Source organism: Falco cherrug, chromosome Z, assembly GCF_023634085.1.
Source record: "Falco cherrug isolate bFalChe1 chromosome Z, bFalChe1.pri, whole genome shotgun sequence".
NCBI classification, from domain to species: domain Eukaryota; kingdom Metazoa; phylum Chordata; class Aves; order Falconiformes; family Falconidae; genus Falco; species Falco cherrug.
Genome location: NC_073720.1, coordinates 19990544 through 20015365, shown reverse-complemented (window position 1 = coordinate 20015365; position 24822 = coordinate 19990544). Strand labels below are relative to the sequence as shown.

Genomic DNA, 24822 nt, shown 5'->3' with positions numbered 1-24822 from the left:
TGACGTTTTTAATTCAAACTTCTGCAACAATGTTTGCAAAACCACACTCTAAGGCTTTTTACTATTGATTTGCCATCCCTGCTAAAATTTCATAAAGGAAATGAGATTAAGTGCTCATGCTCTCAGTTTAACCTAGTATAATTAAATCCACATGCAGGAGTACGTGTACCATTTGCTAGTGATACAGGGATTGGCTGTTTACTGTCTGCTGTTTACTCTGTCAGTACCTGCCACAGCAGCAGAAAAAACAAAATGCAATGTAAAGAAAACGCTTTATCAGAGAAATAAATGACTGTGCTAGTCTGAAACTTGGACTCCAAAGGGGAACTGCTGTCAGTGCTGAGAGACCTCTATTGGGGAAACAAAAAACCAGTTCCTCATACTGCGGAAACAGTTAAAGGCGTACACAGGTGCCAGACCACCAGGAAAGATCTGGCCTGATGCATTTCACTTTCGTCTTTGACATGTTCTGATTTCTTTTTTAGGGCTGGCTGGAAGGCTGTGTCAGCCTGCTCAGAAACGGTGCTAAGCAGAACATACCTGACAAAAATGGGAGGCTGCCACTACACGCTGCTACTGCAGAGCCTGATGTGAGGTATGTCCCAGGCTCCAACAGTATTTGTTGGTCAATTCTCAACAGACAGTCACCAACACAAGGTACCGAGCCCAAAGGGGAGCCCCAGTCAGGAAGGTTAGCTGTGAGTTACATTTGTGACCTCCTCCTTTGTTTACTGGTTATCATAAAAAAAGGTAGAGAGGAGGAAAAGCATTGTACAACACTTGTGTAACAGAGATATATGGCCAAGCAAGGTGAGGAGCCTGCTTTAAGATCACAATAGCAGAAGGGGGGAAAAAAACTTATAATAGAGGTTGAAAACCTCCGTCTCCCCTAATTAATCACCTTTCTTCCACCTCCCCACAAGAAATACAAGAAGCTCCTTCTCTGGACTTGTCCTCTGAGTAGCACAGCAAATGTGAGGGAAGTTTTTCACATGGCAACTTCTTTGAGAGCCTCTGCTTAAAGGGGAAGCTGAGTTTTGGTGTACTGGCTCATTTTTAACTACTTTTACTGAAGGTGGAGTAACAACTACAGAGTGTCTTCACAAGAAGTCTTAAGAAAGATCCCCTTTGTATCATTCCAGTCTGTGATAATAAGAAGGTTCAACAAATTTCGATTTGTACATCTGAATAAATTCACTTAAAAACCTCTAAGTAAACAGTGCTTGGAGGGATAAGAAGATATTAGAGATATACAAAATGTTCATGTAACTTAATCACTCAGTCTACGGTTTTGCTGCTGTTGGCGTATCAGACCAGACCAGACCTCTTGTGTGTTTCCACTGATTTTGCGCTCCAGCCTTTTTTAACAGCTTTATTCATTTTCCTTATTATCATTGCTTTTCATGCATCACTTGGAGAGAATAGCTTGAGGTTTCTGCAAAAGTACGGGTCACTATCATTAAACAAAACCTCCACAGAAGGAAGACGATGTTTGTTCGACACTGCATGTGCTCTACTTGAAAGGAAACAGTAATCTATTTCACCAGCATTACACAGGGTTGCCTGAACGTTTTTCACATTCTCCATGGATATGGGCAGAACTTTGCTCTGCACAGGAGCTTACCAGTTGCTCAGTTCCTTTCCCTCTCTTCTCACTGGGTTTGCTCTATGCTCAGAAGACATGCCTGAACACTGAGGTGGAGGCTCTTTCACCCCGGTCATTGCCAAGAGGGTATATGCAGTGGCCAGCTATGAAAAGCTTTTTCAGCCAAGTTTGAAAGCTGGCAGCCCGCTGCTACAACCCCGTGTGCTAGAGGCAGCACAACGACCACTGGAAATGTCTTTCTTCTGAATAATTTACATTATGTAGTTGTTTATTACTGGGGGCGGGGGGCAGCAGGTGGAGGAATGAGTTTGTCGTGCAACATCCTCAGCTTGACCTGATCCCCGCACCTGAGCACAGTTCAATCCAGAAAACATACTGGAAGTTGTTGAAGATTGTCCTGATGAAAAGCAGCAAAAGATTTTCATTCAGTCTCCTATGCATGGGAATAAATACATGGTTGTGTACACTTACCTGTGCATTATATGTATATTTATCAGAGTCCCCTCCTTGACACTTCATCATCTTTTAATTTCCTTGCAAAACAGCCCGTCTTTTAAATAATCATGTTTTGAATGTTTCTAGCAAATTCACACCTTCAGATGAGCCACAGATTTGCATTATGATCTTATCCAGGGGTACACTGAGGATATATCTTTCCTTTTGCTAGAATCATAAGAACTGTACACCCATGTTAGGATCTATGTTATTTGGCTTTGTTATAGCCTGTGACAGGATGGTCCTTTTCATTTCCATGGTCCACCTGTGTACATGATCCAAACACTTAGCTTCCTACTATAAAACACAACCATCTTCACCAAACCCATAGTGATTTTGGAACATCTTCATAGGATACCAAAAAGAAAAGAAAAGCAAAATTCATGCAGTGTTAAAAATATTATTGCACTTGAATAATAATATTTCATGTAACTATTTTATTGTAACTGTTCCCTCCACCAGAGGGGAGTGTTTGTAGTCTGATATTCTATAAAAACATGAACCAAAGCATTGCTGTACTTTATACCATGACAATGGCCCTATAGCAGCAGACACTTGTAAAATGCTATTGGTATTTTATATACAAGGCCTTCTAGAATACTATTGGTTTGTGTGTGTGTAGATATATAGTATGCATGCATGCATACACACACACACAAACACGTACACATCATCACATTAGTCCAAGAGCTAAGGAGAGTGGAAAATCCTTTCAGAAAATGGTCATTATCATTTCTGTTTGTTTAAAACTTTATCAAATAGGATTACAATGAATTGCTAAGCTACCAAAAACTGCACACATGTATAGTATTACACACTCTGATTCTAGCCTGGCAATCAGCACAAAAATTCTTCCTAGTGGGTATGCTTTTAATTCACAGAACTAAACTTTTGTTGTTACAGTAAGCTATAAAGTCCTGTTTGCTTTTCTAGTACGACAAAGCTCAGACCTAAGATTCTGACCTGTGCCCATCACTAATACTGAATTGTCTTGAAATTGCATGTTATGTTTCTCAAAAAATGTCAGATTTTCAGGTTTAGTCAGGAGTACACGACACTGATTATGTCATTGCTTCTGCAGGCTTCTGAATGTGCTTCTGCAGCAGTCAAATCTTGGTGAAATTAATCATCAGGACAATGAGGTGAGTGAGCTTGTGCATTTTACAGTCCCAGGCTCTGAAAGCATATAAGTCTTGCTGTTCAGAAAGAGTCCACTGTAATTCATCAATTTTATGATGAGACCATGCACTAGTCAAAAATTTCTGTAACACTTTTGCTGAAATCTGAAAAGCATTATCTCATTTTTCATACTATACATGATGCACCTTTAGGCTAATAAACCTTCTCCATATGCTGCCAACTAGGGAGTACTTTGAGTCAGTCTCTTAACTCACTTGCCAAGACATTAATTGCTTTTGATTCTTCTAAAGTTAGACATCGGACTAAATCTTCACCTTTACCAACCATCCCATCATTAAAGTACTGTTCTCAAGAAAAAATTCAGAAAACGAGTGTTACACAAAACAGCCATGAAGCTACACAAATTTATGCTGTCCTCTGATTGTTAAAGAATTGTGCCCTGCATATATATATATATATACACATAGTGTACAGAGGAGAGTATTAACTTCCCAAATGTTTTTTTTCTCCAAATAGAGAAGCCAAGACACAAGAGAGACTCTGCATGTCTCTTCATATGTTTCTTTTCACTCTAACAATTGCTCAAGGATGCATCTCTTCTCCATGGTGCCAGAATCGCCACAGGGTTGTTAATTTTCCTTCTTCCCATGAACCTTCCTTATCCACTGGATGGTTTGCAGACCCTGCTCACAACAGCCTAAAACAGATGTATGCTTTGTCTTGGTGTATAATTATGTTGCTGATGAATTGCATGGAACCACGGATCAAAATTTCAAGCTGTAATGTTTTGCTGTAATGCATTGCTACATGCAATTTGGAACTTTTAGTCCATCTCTGTCATTTGGCACTGAGAAGATATTTGTTCAAGTGTAAGTACTAATGCCTGAATATTCATGTTCTCTGGAAAATGTGGATCCTCAGAAATGATTGCAGCTAATAGAGCTGTTCTCTTGGCATAACTAAAACACTTCAGTTTTCCCATCTTACACTTGAGAAAAACACCCCAATGAATGCATGCACACGTAAACAGTAAGAAATACATCTGGAGGTTTCATAGTTTCCACAACAGTGGCTTTCTGTGGGTTTACTTATGAAGCCTGTAAGATAACAACGTGAAGAAACATTCCCTGAAAAAGCCTCGAAGCCAGGCAAGAAAAGTGTCACACTATATGTCTCACAATCATTTCTTGTTTTTTCTCCTTTTACATCCCCTATTGCTCCTTATTTTTCATACATGTGCAATTGTTTGACAGTTTCACCTTTAATATTATCTTCTGCTGGATCTTCAGCTTTGACAGTTCCGGTATCACCCTCATGCTTCCTCTCACAAACAGGACTCTATCTACAGATGCCACTCAAAGACAGTATCACCATGCACAAATCAGATGGGTGCAAGCTACACAGTCATTGCCCACTGCAGCAGGCCTGCACGTGTGAGCTGCCATTACAACCAGCTAAATGCTCTTTGCTCAGTTGGGTGCTCAAACAGGACATGTGGAATGTATGAATTACTAGAAAAGAAATAAAGAACAAAACAGCAGCCTTATACTCTGAATCCTTGGTGCACCCGCATCTTGAATGCTGGCTGTAAGAGTAATCTGAAAAAGGATATACAAGAAAAGGAACAGAAAAGGACTACCAAGATGGCAATAGTTAGAGAGTAGCTTCCTTTCATGGGCAGACTAACAACTAGAACAAACTTATTACAGTAGGACTTTCAGCTAGGCAACTATGTCAGAGAGATGATGTAATACAAGTCCATCACATAATAAATTGCATGGAGAAGATGAAAAGAGAATTATTATTAACTGGCTTTTACATCTAAAATGATGGGGACACCTACAGAAATTTAAACAATTACTTTTTCAGAAAGTGCATCATTATCCAGTGGAGCTCTGGATGTCATAGGAAGTCTTTGATCTGATTACCAAATGTTAGGTGACTGTATATCATCAAGCTTTGTTTCTTGTTTTCTCACTAAGCATCTGCTACTGATCTCTCTGAGCTGCATCCCTGTGCTAGAGATATCTTTGATCTCTACCTACCGTTTCCACACTCTTATATTACAGCTGACTTTGCTGGTTACCAGAGTAGAAAGAGAGAAAATTGTTCTTCAAGGATTTTTTTGTCCATATCAACAGACTGAGAGTAGATGATGGAAAGCTAGCCTGGTACACTGTAGCTCTTCTTTCAGTGATTTTTCCTGCTTTTCAGGACTAGAGATGAGGACCCATTTGCCAGGTGGAAATCACTTCACTGAAGCATCACTTCACAGCACTCACAGATACTGAGTGTTCATTAACAGTATCAAGTCCTTTGTGCCAAAACCTTGGTCCACCGCTGTCAATGGCAGAGCTCCCATTAATTTCAGTTAAGGCAGGATTTTACCCTCATTTTTGGTTTTAGAAAGCCAAAACTCCCATGATTAAGCTTTGCAAATCCTAACTAAAACCAAAACTGCTTGTTCAGCTGCTCTGTTTTGCCATCACCTGTGCTTAAGCCACCTGGGGATGTGAAAAGCCTTATAAGATACATGATGAGTGACAGAAATTCATGTTAGGGCATTCAGACTTCTAGATGGAAGATCACTGCTAACAACATCCAGTATTAATGCATTGATAAGCTGTTTGCATCAATGTTTTATAGCTCATGTATCTGAGTTGTTGCTAATTGGATTTATGGTGTTTTTGTCAAGTTTTAATTTCTTTTCCACTCCACAATTTTTGCTTTTTATCATTTTGGAAACCAGGAAAGACTCTTGAAATGCATTTTCCCTGATAAGAGGTAGTAACGCCTGCCAAAGTAAACTGTTACCACACCTGAACAACACTACCAATTTTTAAGAAACACATTGAATGAGTAACTTTATACAGAAAATCTTTAATATTATGGATGTAGAGTAAAATACAGGTGTGTATAACAATGCTGAAGAAAGTGCAAATAGAGGCCATTAATTCTCTGATCTACCAAGACTGACTGAACACAGCTAAGATGGAAATGAAAATACAGGTCAATAGCTTACCATTTGCTTTGTTTTCTCCCTAAACGGTCAATATGAGATGTTTATATTGTGACTTTTTTATTGAGATCACTGAGCCAGTAACTTAGCTTGCTGATTAGTGCCAGCTAGAATACTAGCTTATAGTATTTATTTTGGATCAAAGACAAGACCTAAAATAAACATCACACTGTGTCATGTCAAAGAACCTGTCTAAACCAGGCTTTTCTCACAGGATCCAAACTGAGCAGAGAGGAACCATCCCCAAGCCACAGTGACCCTAACCACGCATTATTTATAATACGCTATAGTCACGTACAAAAGAAGTGTTTGTATTTGTATCCATTTTCTGTAGTAACTCAAAAAGTTGTTTGGTTCCCCCTTATCCACTAATTCAGAAGCTGTTACTAATTATTCCAAATCAAGATAGGGAAGAACCTGTCAGTCCCAAATGGTTTTAGAACTGTCTAGGTTATCTACAGAGACTTGAAGGATGCTCCTGTGAGTGACAATTATTTGCTCTCTGGGTTTGTGGCTTTCAGGGAATGACTTCACTCCACTGGGCTGCTTTCCACAACAGGCCCCAGCACACACAGACTCTGCTGCACAAGGGAGCAGACCTGACTCTGGTGGACAAAGACTTCAAAACAGCTCTGCACTGGGCAGTACAGGTGAGCCACAGCCATGGTTTCAACAGGCAATTGTTTTGGCTGTGAAATGAGGAAAACAGATGTTAGGAATGCCTGCCAACAGCCCCAGCATTTTGCCAGTGGACATGGATCAACGATCTAGTATCTTTGTAGAGCAAGGCGTACTTAATATAAACTCAGTGCTGTCGCCCTAAACAAACTTACCATTTATCTCACTGGGACTATGTATATGCTTCATGTTGAACTCATACTTAAATTTTTTCACTGAATCAGGGTTGCAAAAATCAGCAGCTTAAATAGTCTTGCCAAAGGCCTTTGGGAATAAAATAATATAAACACAAGTAAAAACATATTTAAACAGCTATAGTTGTGGAATAATTAGATGAAGCATTGAGGCCTTACTTCTCTGGCGATTAGTGAAGAGAAGGAGCCAAACACATTTCCTGCTCAGCTGTATGTTCCTATCTCCTATGCAGAAAAAAAAAAAATCACATTGCTAAAAATTACTCAGGCCATCATTAGAGAAGGAAAACACCCAGATTTAAAGTGGCATTAAACACTGTATTATGCAATTGGTAGTAAGTGGTCTAAAATTTAGTATAATTTACTAAGTTACGCCTAAAATTTACTGCAGAAAACATCCCAGATGAAATTATAACTTGCTCACTTGCCATAGCAAGTTCCAGTATCAATGTTCAAAACACCTGCACAACAGATAGGCAGAAATAGAACTTGTATGAAAATCCAGTAACATTTTCCTACAATGACTAAGTATTTGCATCTTCACCTTTTGGTCTAAGTTCACTCATCTTAAAAAATCTGTCAGCAAAGAAATTTAAAAGCTCTGAACTGCCACATACTGTATTTGTAAATGAGTAAGGACACCTAGGACAAATAATCTCTTTTCTTCCAACCACAGCCTCCCACAGATGGTTCACATACAATAGGCTCAATTTTAGTTTTCCTGAAGTAAAGGTGTATTTTGGCCTCTGCAACTGCTAATATTTCAACAACAGTTTTATTCCTCTTTAATCCTAATCAGTTAGAAATTGGGCTACATCCTTTGCTGTTTTGCCTTAGGGGGCCTAAAGGTATCTACTTTAAAACTGTTGTGCCTTTTTACTAGGCTTACCCCAGTGCAGGCTGCTTTCAGTGGGAAATTTCTGAAACTCAGGCAAGCTCCTGCAGGCCAGGCAGAAGTCTGCATCATAGCTTGGGGAACAAGCTGTCTCTCGAACAGAAAGACAAAAGGGAATCCCCTTCATATCGTGACCCCCAGAGCTCCCCCTCATACCTTAATCTTTCCCTGATTCTGTATTTTGTAAATTTTATTGTTTAATTTCACCATTAACTCCCACGGCCCCTTTTTCTCACAAACATGCGGAACAACCTTGAGAAAGGGGGAAATTAAAAATGCACAAAACTCAGCTGGGCTCTGGTGGCACTAAATCACAAATCCCTCTTCTTTGTTCCTTTAAGGTGCTCCCAAAAATCAGAGGAAATGTGCAGAATGACCCTCCCTTTTTTTTTTTTTCCTTGAGAGTTTTCTACTATGAAACCTTATAAATTGCTTCTTCCATCCACATACTTCTCCATATTCTAGGTCCAGAAAGTGTATCTGAAATACAAGAGCATGCAACAGATCTGTTAGTAATTCTCTTACTCATTTTCTGCCACCCTGTTAGGCTCAGGAAAGAGAAATAGATACTGTGGGCAAACATGACTTTCTTTGCTATGACAGAGAGCAGAACAACAGCTCTTCTGGGTGGGATCATCATTATGTCTAACAGCCTTCTCTGTGGCTGCTGGAGAGGGGATATTTTTTCCTTTAAGAATTGTATTAATATCCTCAGAGAACAAGAGACTCACAGAGCTCAGACAGTACCAGCTGCAGGGGTTGTTTTCAGCTGAATAGGGCCCTGTGTTTAATTTCATTTATAAAAAATGCAGCAAGGGGAAGACCAGGCACTGCACAGAAAGTTTCAGAAGGAAACTTTGCAGGAAAGAGTTTGTGCACACTGCGCTGAAACAGAGCAGGACCACTTACAAACCATTGCCCACCATTTGAAACCAAATTCTCAGGCATGTTTCATATGGAATGATTGTTCCATGCTTACTGTTTCTGAGTGCAACTTTGGCACTTGATCTCCCATCACACAAATGGTGGCTGTGGAGTCCCAGCTATGTAACTCAACAGACCTTGCCTGCACCAAGCTCTGATCGACTGTAAAGCTCAAACCTCCTGCCACTTGAGTTCATGCCTTCAGCGCAAATGTGTTACATTGGTGTCAAAACCACAGATCATTCTGGTTTGAAGTGAGAATATCTCGTGTCACATTTTTTACACATGCAGTATTTTTAAGAGCTGGTGCAGACAGGACTATATTAAAAGTGCCTCAGGAGGTATTTCTCTTCTTTCATTGCAGCCAGCAGTAATTGCTGTAAAGAAAAGGAAACACATCTTTGTAACAAAAAACTGTTACCTGATACTGGAACAAAGTATAAAGTCATTCTAATACTTCTAAATAATGGTATCGTTAAAATCCTAGTAAAATATAGTATGTACTGTACAGTATACACTATCATACTTACATACTATCATATCATAGTAGTATTAGTACCTTGGGAATAGCCTGGGAAGATTTGGAGTCCTCCTGCATTGCCTTACCAGTTGTAATGATTTTTACCAGAAGTTTCTTTGTATCTTTCTTAAAACTCTGGCTCCCAAAGTCATATGGTTATGTAAAATACCAGCTTTCATTTAAAGAATAAAAAATTAATCAAACAAAGATTTCTTCTAAAGTGAAGAAATGCAGACCTCTAGGGATAAAAAGAAGGCAACTAAAAAGAAACCATTAAAAATAATATTTTGCCACATGGATCTGCGCTTATGGCTTTTTTGTATGTTGATTTGGAGTGCAAAGCTTTAAAAAATTACAAGCCTGCATATTTGCTCCATAGCAACAATGCAATTATTTCATTCCCCCATTTCCTGCAAGCAGAGTGAAATACCTGTATCTTAATATCTTAAACACGTTGTAAAAGAAAAGCATAGGCAATTATCCATTTATGTTTGGCTAAGCAAGCACAGCAGCCTCTCTGTAATTACTTGGAAGGTGAGAGCATGCTTAAGTTTCAGGATCTCTAGGAAAGAAATCTCTCTGTTGCTGCAGGGCATCTCAAGGACAGAGTGGCCACCCACCCAAGGCAAAGGAAGGAGCCAGGGAAGGCAGCAGTGGCTCAGGGCCAGGGTTTCTCCTGAGAGATCACTGCGCTCCTTCTCTCTGCCTAGCACCATTTTTTTTTTTTTACTGTGGGTTGCCTGTGGTGGAAGAACTCAGAGAGACTTCCAAAGGCTTCTGAAAACTTGGTGTTTCTCCATGGCAGACATGTTTGTTGTTGCATTAGGCCAGAAAAGGTGCATTTGCTAGCATTGTTTGCAGTCTGGTTGGTTTCAGGCAGACTTGTTTCACTGCGAAATTGTACCTCATTTTTCCTTGTTCTATGCAGTTTTCTAGAGACAGCTAAAAAGTAGTGATTTCTTTTTTTCATGTTACTAAACTTTAAAGACAATTTTGCCTGTCAGGCAAACAAATGAAAAACAGATTTCATCTGCATATTTTGAGCATACCCTTAAGAAATCTGTTTCTTGTGTAAATATTGTCATTCCAGCAGAGGTACAGCTGTTGCTCATGGAGGCTGGACCCTCTGCATAGCAGCAGGGCTCTACAGAGTGAGCTGTCAAGTTGCAAAACAAGGAGGAAAAGAGTTTGCAAATAGTTTTGAGTAGGAAATAAACTTGCTCCGATACCATCAGAAGCTTTTTCCAAAAAGTACACTAAACATTTGTGACGAAGTCTGCAATAGTAAACTAAATGTGCTTGAGTCTTGGCTCTGGCACTAGCCAACTATCACAGGACAGCCTGTGTCCCTACTGCTAAACTCCCTTTATGCTCTAAAACAGGATGGTCATATGAAGACCACTTACTGGGAATAGTCTGTGGCCCATGCTAGCTCCTGAACTATGTCCAGGAACTGGTGGGCAAAGTGTTATTTGACCCAAGCCAAAACAATGTCAAGGATGATCTGAAAAATTTTGTGGTACAGACAACCAACTTCCGATGCTCAGGGATGTTCCCTAGTGCTACTTAGTTTTTTGTATAACTGTAACCTATTTCTACACTTTCATTTATGTCAGTTCATAAGCCAAAGCCCCTTTTGTGACTTGTACATGGTACAGCAGTACTGATATACAAACTCACCAGTACAACCAGATCATCAGAAAAACTGCTAGTTTTCCTTCGCCTGAAATAACGCCTTTACCTGAAATAACTGACTGTTAAACAGTAAGTCCTTCAAGTATGAACATGCCACTGACAATGTAAAATTATGCATGCCAATCAAATTTCCAAGGAAATCAATTGCAGAACTCCCACTGAGCTTAGTAGGAATTTGTCTCAGGCAAAATCTGTAGGTAAGTACAGGATAATTGCCAGACCTCTTCCCGGCACACAGTCTATGCATAATTCCGCAAGTGGATGCCAGAATATGAGTAATGTACATGCACCACACTTTTTGCATATCTATAAATGTCCCATGCCTCACAAAAAGGCACTGGAAGAAAAATGTTTCCATTTCTCTGCTAGTAGTAAGGAATAAATCCTTATTCTACTGATGACCTCTTTTTCAAAGCACGTAAACAGCTCATCTAGAGAAATTGGTCCTCGCAACAACATACTAGCAGGCGAAAGCTGCCAAGTAATTTTAGTCATAAGCATAGTCATTTACACAGTAAATCACGCACACTTATTATAGAAGACTCCAAGTGAAACCAAATTCTCAGAGAGACTTGGCCAGTACTTCATGCAGTTTTTTGTTTGAGCAAAGACAGGGTAAAAGAGACATGGACATATGATAGCCATAAAGCTATGCCTCCATGACTGCCTTTGTCATTTAGTAGCTTTTTCCAACAGCCACTAAAGATGCTGAGGGGATAAATATTTTTAAAACACTATGTCCCCTAGATGTACCAGAGGCAACAGTGCTTTGAGGACCACAGGACAAAGTATCCTGTACAACAACAACAACACATTCTCTTTCCCAGAGTACCACAAAGTCAAGCCAAGCTGGGTCACTCTTGAGTCTGCAAGAGACACTGTCTCAGTAGGTGTCTGAGGCTGAAGCGCTAGGGTTAGAAGAAGACAAATGATCTTCTCTCTGAGCTGGCTGAGTCTCACCAATGTAACTACAGCGGCGTCAGTAGAGTTGTTGTTAATTTATATTGGTTTGCCATCAGAAACACACCCTGTGAAGTGCCTGGGTTGCATCCAGGCCACTTCTGGCAAAGTTTCCCTGGCAGAAGGACAGCTGAAGATGGTATTACAGATTGTTCCTTTCCTTAGCGCAGGGCCCAGTTGTCTCTGTCCCCTGAGGGCAGAGAAACCACAGGGTGCTCTGAATTTTTGCACTGGTTCTCCACTGCCAACACAGCTATCTGGCAGTCGCAGCATGGCAGCAGTGGAGGCAGAGTGGACATGCTTCCATTCCTCAGCTTTCCTTAGCCTGGGGTTCAGAGGGAGGATGCTGGAAGTCCTTAACACTGGGAGAAAGGTCCCATGCGTGCAAAACTCTCCAGCAACCCAAGCTGCCAACTTCACGGACATTCCTGTCTGCACTATGTTTGCTGCAAACTAGAAGGAGCCACATTATGTCTCTGCTCTTGAGCTTGGCGTTCTCCATGTAGACACTGCACCTACAAGACAGGGATGCATTGTTTTGACACAGCCTTATTTCCAACCAGACATATCCTCACTGTTAATGCAACATTATGTTTGTCTTGCTCTGATTCTAGGATGAAATTCTGAACTCGTGTTACAGTAAAGGTAAAGACATAATAGACTGCCCTTGTGCTCTGAACATGAACATGAGGAAGATTGCTCTTCAGTGAAATGAATCCCGTAAGGGAAAGAATTGTACTGGAGGAACTGATTGTTTTTGCCAGTATAGCTGTAACTGAAGGCAGGGCTTCTGCCAGCAAAGCCTTGAGTGAAAGACCAAGATTTTTCAAGCCTCAACCAACAGACCCATGTGTGAAAAGTCTGTGGAACGGCTTTTGCTTTCATTAAATAATGAATTTCAGAATAAAAAAGGAAAAAAAGGTGACTTTGAAAGGAAATATGTTTATTAATAATTAATTAATTATTACTTAATAACTATGCTTTGAAAGGAAAGATGGTTTTAATAATTAATTAATAATTAATAACATCACATTGTTATTAGAAATGTAATTACCTCAACTGGAGCTGAGCTATGGGTTGCTCAACAAATACTTGAAATGGCTCATGTTTCTATATTTCAGCAAAGGAGAAAAAGATCATTTGGTTTTTTTGGTTTTTTTCAATGGCCCTGTTGGTATTACAGTCAATTTCATATTAAAACATGCAATGTGTGTCTGTCTGTGAAGGATAAGAGGAAAGATAAAAGGGTTGGGAGACAAGTCAGCATTCTGTAACATAAAACTTCAAACAGCACCCAATGATGCACAAAGATGTTTTCCAGGAGGAAGACATAAGTATTGGTGCAAATTTTATTTAACCTACAGTAATTTGTAGTGCTTCTTTATAAAGGTAAGTTACCTCCCAGAGTAGTGCAATGGGAATAGTATTTGCTTGCTGCTGCAGAAAGGAGTGAAATAATGGTTAAAATGTCAAGTCATTCAGGGTCAGAGCGGAAGGACATCAAAGATGAAGTCAAAGCTTTGGATTCACAGGTGTGGAATTGAAAGAGAAGGGAATGTAGAAGAAAAAGCACAGACATCCCTAAAGTGCAACGCTAATGATAAGAAGCAACACCAAGAGCTGCTAGTGTGGAATTTCCATCCAGCAAAGCTATCTATAGATATAGGAAGGCTTTAAACTGCATACTAATACAAAGAGACAGAAAATATAAGAGAACTAATACAAGATGACCACATAATCTCTAGAGGCATTCACTTGGAAGAAAAATACTAGGGTATCCTGAAAATAGTTAGCGGCTTGTCTCTCTCCCCCTCCCACCTCTACGTTACTGGTAGCCACAAGCCAGATTAGCATACCCCCTTCACATGGTTCTTCTCTTTGGCATTGAAATATCTAGTTCCCTAGAGTATTCTGATCAGGGGAAAAAAGTAACCCTCTATACAGTGCAGTGAACAAGGAAAACATTGTACTATGTACAACGAAGACCTGGCAGACTAAAATGCAATGTTATGGTAGAATATTACCTAAGTGGCAATAAACCTCCTAAGTAAAATTATCATTCTGCGTATCAGTTGGACATACAAAGGGCTGAAGTATACAACAATGGCTGTTGTAACAATGAGGATAAACTGAGCTGAGGTAGGTGAAAAAAGTGTCAAAACCAGAAAAATGTCCCCAACTTGCAGGATTCTACTCATGGTACTCGATTCAGTGGATACTTCCTGAAGAGCTGTTTTCTTATTTTGAAAGCACTGAGAGATGTAAACTATAAAAAGTTGGACTTTTTATTAACCAACATGAAGAAAACGGAGCTGTAATCGAGTGAAAGTGAGAGCTAATGACCCTGTTAGTGAATTTGTTGGTTGCTGCTGTCTGGAGATGACACAAATTCAGACAAAAAATTGCATAAAGCACAAGGAGAGTTTACCTTGCAGGGGCTCCTGGATTGAGGCTTCAGGACATTTCTTCTTCATTTAGTAAGTTTAATTTAGGTGAGTGATTAAGAAAGAAAAGTTCACTGAGGAAAATGAATAATGGATGGAAGCAGATAAAGGTGTGAGATGGGACGGAAGTGTAAAGAAAACTGAGGGAAGCCCTGCAGAATTATACAGAAACACATAGCAAAAATAACTAATAATCCCAGAAAGTTGCTGAAAAAAATGTGCATGCAAAATGGGAAAACAAAATGTAGCAATACATACAGTAAGGTTACAAAACCATGTAATTTTCCTATGGTAAATATACCACTGCACATCCTAGTCTAACAATAGTACTGTGATTCATGGTAAATTTACCACAGGAAGACTACATTTTCGGTGACCTCAGCTCAGAGCTATCAGTCTGAAATAAGGGCAGTGTGTTTTAGAAGTTTGTATGCAACTTTGAAAAGCCAAGATGAATGTAAAGATAAGAAGGCATTCCTAAGAAGAGAGATCTGGAAAGCCATAAAGCAGTTGGCCAGAGATCTCTTTCAGCATTAGGTTCAAAATATTAGGAAATATCTTTTGATTATTTGGAAAATGTAATTAGCAATTTGATTGAATTGTTAAAACAGCACAGAAACTTCATTGCCATCTTCAAAGCAATTATTGTTTCCTCAGGTAAGAAGCTATTGGATACAGTACGTTTGAATGTGAATTAATCAGTTTAATACCATGTAGTAAACCACAGAAATACAGAAGTGCCAACAAGATAATGTTCATCACACAGAACAGAAAGCTTGTTAAGCAGATGGTGAATAGAGTGATCATAAGAAGTCCAAATCTTTGTCTGTTTCTGGTTTGAGCAGTACATGCAATTTTAATCACATTTAATTACATCAATAGCACAATTTGTATAAGCGCAACCTGCTATAATGGACCCAGAATTCAGTCCAAAGACAGGATGTCCCAGTGGAGAAGAATAAGGAGTAATGCAATCAAAATCAATCCAGGGGCATACATCATACATCATATATATTCTCTTATCGGCCACATTCAGTATAGTTCAAATAATCTTTCGAGGTGGACATCTCACAGAGAGTCCAACCAGAGATTTATCATGATGTTTTTATTTGTTCCATAATGAGGTGACAAAATATAAAACACATTTACAACCCACAGCTAGAACCAAACTGAGGGACACGAAGGACTTCATGGGTCAGGATGAAATTCAAAATTATTTTGATAAATTATAGGAATTAATTGAAATTAGTCAAATAGTACTGTCTACAGAACTGTGAAATATTAGAGCTGTTTACATGAAATGAAGAGTAGTAGACTAGTGGATTACAAAGTGAGTAGTAGTTTAAATTATGGTGTTGACACAAACCAAACAAACATCATTCTGGGACATACTAACAGAAGTGTGATACATGTGGGCTATAGGAAGTAGCAATGTGGTTTTCAATATCAGGAGAGAAGTCTCAGCTGGATAATTAAGTCATTTGGGGTGTCATGGTTGAAGAAAGATGTAGACAAACTGGAGACAGACCAAAAGCATGCACCAAGTATGATAAATGGGTTGAACAACTTGACTCTTGAAGAGAGGCTGAAATGGTTTGTTTAGTCTAAAAAATGGAAGACAGGTGGGAGAGAGAACAGTCTGTAAATGTATGAAGTGCCAGTAGGAACACCGGGAAATTTCTTATGCAAATTCTAAGAGCTGTGTAAGAACCCTGAGGGATGGAAACTGTAAGTGCAGGATGTGAAATTTGGACTTAGCAAGACAGTAGAAAATTAGAGGAACAGTCATGACACTATAGAACATGAATACAGAAATAGTAAGATACTGCATATTATTTTTTTTTTAATCAAAACTAACTTGGAGAAGGATGATAATAGATGTTCATGGTAGTAGTACTAGAAGTATATAATAGACTTCTAGATTCAGTTAGCCCTGAATGTGACTAGAGATCTCTCTGACACCAGTGACCAAAAATGTAACTGAGAATTATGCTAGTGTGGAGAACATTGACATTTGGCATAGGGACTGGAGAATAAAAACAATTATTCATAGTACCTCAGTATTCCTGAAGATCAACATTCTTTTCTCATTTCATATAGTTGTCATTCAGACAACTATAAATTATTAACAATTTAGTTTACATTTAGTTACAATTAGTAACATGGTTAATGAGGACATTATCAAATGCCTGGTCATAGAAAATGAGCTTGGATGGCATGATCATAAGTAGATTCTAAATTAAACAGGCGAGTAAACAAAGTACATACCAAACAAAATTCCTAATTTCAGAGTGACACATTTTAGTAAATTAAGGGAATTCCTAGCTGGACTGAGAAGCTCTGGGATCAGCAGGTTCCAGGGACCTGGAATGTATCCTGTCAATGGTGCAAAATGTAGCAGGAATTTCTATCTCAAGAGCAGAGACAAAAAGTGTGAGAAGAGGCTTGAGATATAACAGATGACTATCCATCTTTAAAAGATATATTTAGAATAAGTAGACATCTTACAAACTAGGCAGAAGTATGGAGGAGCAGAAGAAGTTGTATCTCAAAATCAAGAAGTGAAGAATAATAATTAAATGTTGAATAGAGGGTGGTAGGAAATTACATTCATGGACAAGGCCTGAAATCAATCTTGCTTAGTATTTTGATGAGAGCTTGGCACAAAATACAGGGGCTTTTTTATGAAATCTACCAATTACAAAAAACTGGAAGACATTAACAGAAAAGAATAGGGATATCATACAGGGAAAGCTAGATCATCTTCAAGTCTAGAGTAATACAAATGGGACAAAATTGAATAGGGTAAAAAGTTTAAGTCATGCACTTGGGTGCTAATAGCAGAAGGTCCTGCCAGAAACTAGAAATTCTATGTTTGGAAATAACTATGTAAAAGAAGTACCAGGGTGTAAAAGGTTATTCCAAAACGACTAGGAGCTTCTAATGGGACACAGCTGTGAATAAGGCAAATGCTGTTCCGTGACACACCAGAAGAGTTTCTAACACAAACAGGGAAGAGTCACTGTACAAAGACCTGGCAAAAATGTCTGTGTATGACTAGGTACAATTTTAATCATCCCTCTCCATGGATACACACTTAAAATGCAAAAGGAGAAGGGTTAGTAAGTTGATGAGAGAAATAGAAAGCATATTTTACAAGGAAGACTTAAAAGACCTTGGTTGACTAGAGCAGCAAGGGAACAGCTCAGAAGGGACATGACGGTTGTCTACAAATACATCTGAAGAATAAATACTAGTTAGAGGAAAGAAGTATTTAATCTAAATAATAATGCTGGCACAGAAACAGAGGGACATAAATCAGGCATGAGTATGAATAGAAATGAGAGATACTGATGATTAAAGCAAACAAATTCTTGAGCTACCTTCTTTTCAGAGTAATAGGGGCACACAAAAAAATTGCTTTTAAAGGACCAGTAAATTTACTTTAAAAGGGCTGATGTAATATAGCTGCAAGTGATGATGGAACATAGCTGCAAGTGATTGCAGGCATTGAAATTAATGATCTAGAAACACATTTTCGGCCTTGTGTTTCTATGTTGTTATAAAGAAATCATGAATTATTTTTCTCTCCACCAGGTTAGGGTAAAAATGTTCAGTTCCATTTGCAGGTTAGAGAACAATGTCAACTTTCTATTAAGACACTGAAGCACTGGAGCAAACTAGCTAAGAAAGTTTTCAAGAACCACTCAAGCAAATATTTGACATGGCTTTTCTAGGTGTACTTGGACAAGCTTACAGAAGTGGTCTTTTGAGATCCTTTCCAACCTTAAATTTCTATGAGAAAATATAGGTTTGTATCTTTCTGGATTCTGGCTTAGCAAAACAGCAAAAAACCCGAAGTTATTTCTGAGGAAGCTGTTGAGTAATTTACACCCTGTAACTTTTGGAGGTATTTGCAGTCATACGTTATTTATTATTTTTCCAGTGTCAATAGTGTTCTAGGAAATTCATAAAGCAAACCCAGTTCCCAGCAGGAGATTGGAAGCTTCTGGCTTTCATACCTGGGGAGTCTGCTATACACAAAATAAAATACCATTGTTGTATTTAGCCTTCTCTAGCAGAGAAAATACAGTCTGGTGAGAGCTCCGTTGTAAAAAGCTTGTCTTCTCTGAACTTCCAGAGTGGCAACAAGATTCTGTGTTCCATCATTTTGGACCACTACCAGGGACCATCAATAATAAACTATGATGATGAGAATGGCAAAACATGTATGCACATTGCTGCTGCTGCAGGCTACAGTGATATTATCAGTGAGCTGGCTAAAGTCCCAGAGTGCAACCTGCAAGCCCTTGATGTGGACGACAGGTAACCATGGAAACTCTGAAACTGAAATTGCCGTTTCCTTTCTATTAACCTGAGACTACCTCTGTTTCTTCTATAATCATGTTTCCTGTTTCACTGGCCATGGCACAGTCAATGACCTGCACTTACAGAGAACCATGCTTGCTCAGAAACACTGCAAAGTAGTCTAGCTCATATGTATCGTATCTACTATAGTAACTGACTATTAGGAATGTTATTTAACTCTGTGTTTCTGATAGGAAATGATAAAAGAGTATGTGTGAAAGAACTTTGTCACCACTTCTTTCAATCAAAAGTGAACATTCTTTTCAAAACAATAGAACAGGATACTACAACTTCAAGGTGGGATCCTGCTATTTGTGTTTAAGAAATGGCAACGCTCCCTTGTTGCATTTAAGATGCGAACACAGTATTCCTATAGGACCAGGGAACTTCCACCTTCCATTCTGACAAGGCATTTGATTCCTTCCAGGATTAAATCCCTACAACATAAGTGCAAAGGAATCAACTTTTTTTTCCTCTTTTTCACCCCATACCTACCTCCCTTGGAACTGTGCTCATAAATTTATTTAATGTGAACAGAACCAACTGACTGTTCACATTGATTACCCCGCTTAGTGAAGCAAAAGCCAAGGTTTTCTTAGCTTAGGCCCTCAGGTACTTAAAATAATAGCATTCTTCATGAAAAGTGCAATAAAATGGAACAGAAATAAAATGAATAGGATTCTGGAGAAGTTTCTAAACATCAGGAAAATGCAGCTGAGAAGGCTGTGTTTCTGTGGAAAGAAGGGTGAAGGGAGGAGTTAAACTATACTTAAAAGCTCATTAAGAAGTGGCCTCCTATTACACATTCTCAGATACTTCCATAGAAGGTATTATACTCCAAGAGAGGAAAAAAGCTGTTCACTATAAACACACAGTCAATTTCCATTCTATTGTGTTTCTGACTGCACCTATCTGAAATCATTGGGACTGCAAAGAAACAAGCAGAGAAAAGTAAATTTTATTTTTTTATTCTTGCACAGTTTTCTTACGGTATTTTCTGTGCCTTCAGATTTTTCACAAGAACAAAATATTACAATTTGGAAACTGGACAAAAGTTCCCAAACACAAGACGCAAATCTTCTGCCAAGCAGAAAACCCGTCTGAGTCTTCCACACAGATTCAAGACAATTATATCTGCTCCTGTCTGTGTCCATCAAAGAACACAGAAACTGACATAGGGGCAATAACAGTCTGGTAGATGTGTCTAGTCATTCTCATTCATCTGGAAGAGGCTTCTTCTATTAATGGAAAGCCCTGAGCCAACTAATTGTGTTTGGTGTAAAGATGAGAAGAGGCTGCACCTATGCAGTGGACACTACAAAGATTTTTTTCAAATTCTGCTCTGCAAACTTTGGCAGTCCTCCCATTCTGCAACTCGGCAGCAGTAGAAATGCTATTATATAGCATGTATAGGCATTTTGCAGCCTCACATCTACTTTCTCTACAGCTAAATAGATGCACATGGATAGATGCCAGTCAATGCCAATATTACCACCACTGGCAGCTACCTCATGTGGGATGAGTTGCTGGAGAATTCCTTAAAATGGATGTCATAAATCTGCATGAGTAGCATAGGAACACACCTTATTATGTCATTAATAGTTTTGATAGTAAATTTGTTCATCTCTTTTAATGACACTCCTCCTTTTCTACAGGACACCTTTGCACTGGGCTGCAGCAGCAGGGAAAGCTGACTGTGTGCAGACACTGCTAGAGCTGGGGATAGAGAGCAGCCCTCGAGACATCAATGAAAACACTCCTCTGACATATGCAATGTACTGTGGGCACACAGCATGCATCAAGCTGCTGTCTCAGGAGAGCAGGTAAAGCAAAAGTTCACATCTTGCTCACATTGTTCACATTGTTGCCACTGACTAGAAAATAAATGTATTGCTTTTTGTATGCAACTGAAGGGTTTGAGCCCTGGGTGATATCTCCTTGATTCATATGCAATACGAATGTTCAAGTTTTCCACCAAAATAGCAATGTTAGAATTAGACATCTACTCAAAACTCATCACTGCGATCACAGTGCTAGTCTGCCAATCAGACTCTGACTAGGCTCTGAACCAAGATATTCAGATGATAGCTTTTTCCAAGATGATAGCTTTTGCTCAGTCACCTTTGTGCAGGAAATTTATCTTACAGAACAATTTCTATGCCTTCCACTTTTTTGAAATCTCTATGCACTAGCTGCATGTTCATGTAATCAGACAGAGGGACAGACTGAACACAAAAGCAGCTTTGCCACATAGATAATAAAATAATGTCAAGCTTTCATCCTCAGGGTAAGTGTTTGGGAGTGTTGGCCCAGACTTCTTTAGCTCTCTACCTTGACTGCCTCTTCTCATTCTGAGGTTTTGTTCTGTTAAAAAGTGTAATTCTTTTACCATTGCTTATGATCTTTCTCTCTGCTTATATTTCTCATGTTTCAGCAACTGTCATTTAATTCATTTCAGTTCTTTAACTTTGGTAAATATGCATGCATTTACAAAAACATTTCTTTGTGCCTTCCCCTCCTTTCCAGTCAGCAGCTAGTATTATTTCCTGTGTTACAAATTGTGAGACATGGGTAACGTTACTTCTCCTCCTCCTGCACTCTGTCTGTCAGAGTAGGTCTGAAATACTGATTAGTCAAAATCTCATCTAAAATTCACAACAGCAACACCACTGCAGGTAGATATCTTGCTAAATCTGAAACTGTGCCAGGCCTCTTAAGTACAGGCAAGGCAAAAGGGAAAGGGGAAAGGGGAGGGAGAGGGAGAGGGAGAAGGAGAGGGAGAGGGAGAGGGAGAGGGAGAGGGAGAGGGAGAGGGAGAGGGAGAGGGAGAGGGAGAGGGAGAGGGAGAGGGAGAGGGAGAGGGAGAGGGAGAGGGAGAGGGAGAGGGGGAGGAGGAGGGAGAGGGGGAGGGAGGGGGCAGGGTTAAGGGGTAAGTGGTAAGGGAAAGGGAAAGGGAAAGGGAAAGGGAAGGGGATGGAAGGAATGATGAACTAATGTCTTTGTTACACCATTAGCAATGACTGTGCTGTTGGAAATGCTGTTGACCATTTTCCAAATAAGACATAATACAAAGACCACTTGGTTGTAAAGATCTCACATGTTCTTCTTGTTATTATTGGCTCTTGCCCCGCCAATAAGAATAATGATTCTGCAGCTGGTAGACACTGAAGCCAGAAAAAGTTGCTTTTTTTTTTTTTCCTGATAGCTGCACTGAGCTTACATTAAGATGAGTGTAAGGCAATGAACCCCGTAAGAAAGACTGAAGTAACACGGTATCACTTTCAGTCTTTGTTAATTACAAATTTGGAGTCCTAATTTTCTGCCTCCTTGAATCACCCCTGCAAATGTATCTGAACAGTATATACCCCATTTCATGGGCTAACACAGGCAGTGTTTTTTCATTATTTGGCAATAATGCCATCATATTTTGATTTCTACTTCCAGTAGATCTGAGCCAGTTCATCAGTTTCCCTCCCAGAACAACAGACTCCTAAAGAAGGAAGGAAGGTTCAGTATGCTGAACCATATCTTCTCTTGCAAAAAGAAGAAAGATGATCAGAAAATCAATCAAAAGGAGAGGAGCAGTGACCGATATGCTAGAGAAGAGACCTCAGAAGTAGATGACATTATCACCACTTTTGATTGCGTTATGGACACAAACTGCAAAGACATTCCAGATGAGCGTGTAACCACCAGTGACTTTAAAAGAAAGAGCAAAGACACAAAGTACTTCATACCAGAAAAGGAGCAACCAGAGCGTCAACTTCTGCCCATCAGAACCCAGAGCCTCCCTCCAATTACTGCAGGCAATGCCTTCCTAACTGCTTCGCAGAGCACAATGTCAAGCTTCTCCTCCAGCACCAGCACCCACCATTTTGCACACAAGTCTCAAAAGAGTAGGAGTGAACACAACTTGCTGGACCACAGAAGCAGCTGCCAGGCGTTGTTGGATGATCCCTGGAACACAGACTCTAATCACTTACTCTCCTACAAAGTCTGTACTAGGACTCCTTCAGACAAACTGATAAATGGCTTCAACTCTGACAGATCTCACCATGTGCTTTTGTGCCCTCCCCGCCTTCCCTCACTTCCCAGTTCTCAATCAGGTAATTTCTTTCTTCTCTATCTTCCAACTCCTGTAATCTTTACTGATGTGGCAAGCTGAGTCAGAAAAAGTAGTAAATCTGACCCATGACATTACTATTTCTTTAATATCTTTTTCAATTTCTTCTCCCTGTATGTAGTAGCAATCACAACTAGCACATGGACTGGGCATCAGCTGACAGCTGAAGCAATGTGCTTAGGTGTGGGAAATGAAAGACTGAGATAGCTCTGATGAGCAAGCAAAAATGCAGGTAGTTAGGAAGCATGTAAGGTATCTGATTGAGGTAAGTGCATCCAGATTATGTAAGTTTTATGAATTGCACATTAACACCCGCTGCCATGCCTACTGCCTTCTGTCTGCATTTAGTCCTGGAACTAGATGTGCAAGGGGACAGTACCGCACTCAAACCTCTAACTGTGCTGAGAGCTGCTTCCAGATCCAACCAGGTAAATCCATGTGTGCCATGCTGGACAGCTCTACAAGGTGCCACTTTCCCTTTACAGACATACTCTGATTCCAGGCTGTATTGTGACCCCTTCCCACTTTTCTCACCCTGAGTGCCAGCTCTTTGGTCTAATGTGCTGTTCTTATGGTTTCTCCACAGCTAAATACAGGTTGCTAAATTTACAGAGATGGAGTAAATGCTTTTATGCTGCGGTTTGGAAACTACAGTGCAAAAATAATGAAGCAGAGCATCAGAATTCTGAAGTAAACTTGAAACCAGGGTTTGGCAGGATATGGGATCTAGTACTCTGACTCACATCCATGTTTAAATGAATCTGGCTGGCTAATCTGCATGCTGGAGTTTACTTCACTATATCAGTGTCTCCAAGTTCATCTCCTTTGGGATTAGTCCCATGCCAAAATTAAACACATCTAGCATGCCTTTCAACCACTGCAATATCCAACTGAAAATGAAGCAAGCAAAAGCAATCCCCAAACTTACCAGGACACCATTACATGGAGTAAACATTACACAGTAAGTTAATCTACCCTCACCCCAACAAACATGAGTTGTTATCCTTCTGTGGAAAGAGAAGTGAACAGAAACCCTGCCTGAGAAGAACTCTGTTAGGTCAGGTCATTGTCTGAGCTTGCATGATAGTGCAAGCTGTACTGACTTCTAAGCAAAGGGATCTATAAAATAGCAAATCTTTGTTCACATCTCTAATAGTAAAGGTAAAGATGGCAATTTCAGAATGACAGGTCATCCTACATTGTGCAAATAAAGGCTGGAAACAGTTTTTCAGGGTAAAAAAGGAGCTATTCAAAAAGTTCTGCTTCCTGAATATCACGCCATGTTTCTGAAAGCTTGATAGACTCGCCTATAGTTGTCACTACTTATTTACTATGCACTCTTCAGCTATTCACTCGACCATACAAACCCCATACTCCACACAGCTAGCAAAGATTGCTCCTGCACAACACTTTCTATAACAAACTCTGCAAGATTGTGCTCACATGTGGAAGAGAAGGAAACTTGCAGGGCTTCTTTACAACCTAAATATAATAAGGTAGTGAGGCTGAGATATTTGAGATCATTCATGTTGCTGTACAGTAGTAGGAGAAATGAACTCAAACTGGATAAACCAAACCTGAGAACAACTATGGAGAAACATTTCTTAGGGGAATTAGCTAGACTATTAATACATTTGATGTAGAAGTAACTACCGTGTTATTTAAAATGTGATTACAGATTTTTCTTAAGACTGTAGAATACTGTACCATTAAATCCTTGTTTGCTCTGGACAGAAGGACAGGTGGTTTTCTATGAACATC

General features: G+C 39.5%; 1 protein-coding gene across 1 annotated transcript in view; it reads left to right on the top strand.

Annotated features, from left to right (window-relative positions):
* ANKRD55 (ankyrin repeat domain 55) overlaps nt 1-24822 on the top strand; it is a 50761-nt gene that overhangs the window by 11568 nt on the left and 14371 nt on the right. The window contains exons 4-9 of the mRNA XM_055699663.1: nt 486-595; nt 3183-3243; nt 6782-6910; nt 18712-18896; nt 20594-20761; nt 22383-23044. Of these exons, the coding sequence (XP_055555638.1) occupies nt 486-595; nt 3183-3243; nt 6782-6910; nt 18712-18896; nt 20594-20761; nt 22383-23044 (1315 nt within the window). The remainder of the gene's footprint in view (nt 1-485; nt 596-3182; nt 3244-6781; nt 6911-18711; nt 18897-20593; nt 20762-22382; nt 23045-24822) is intronic.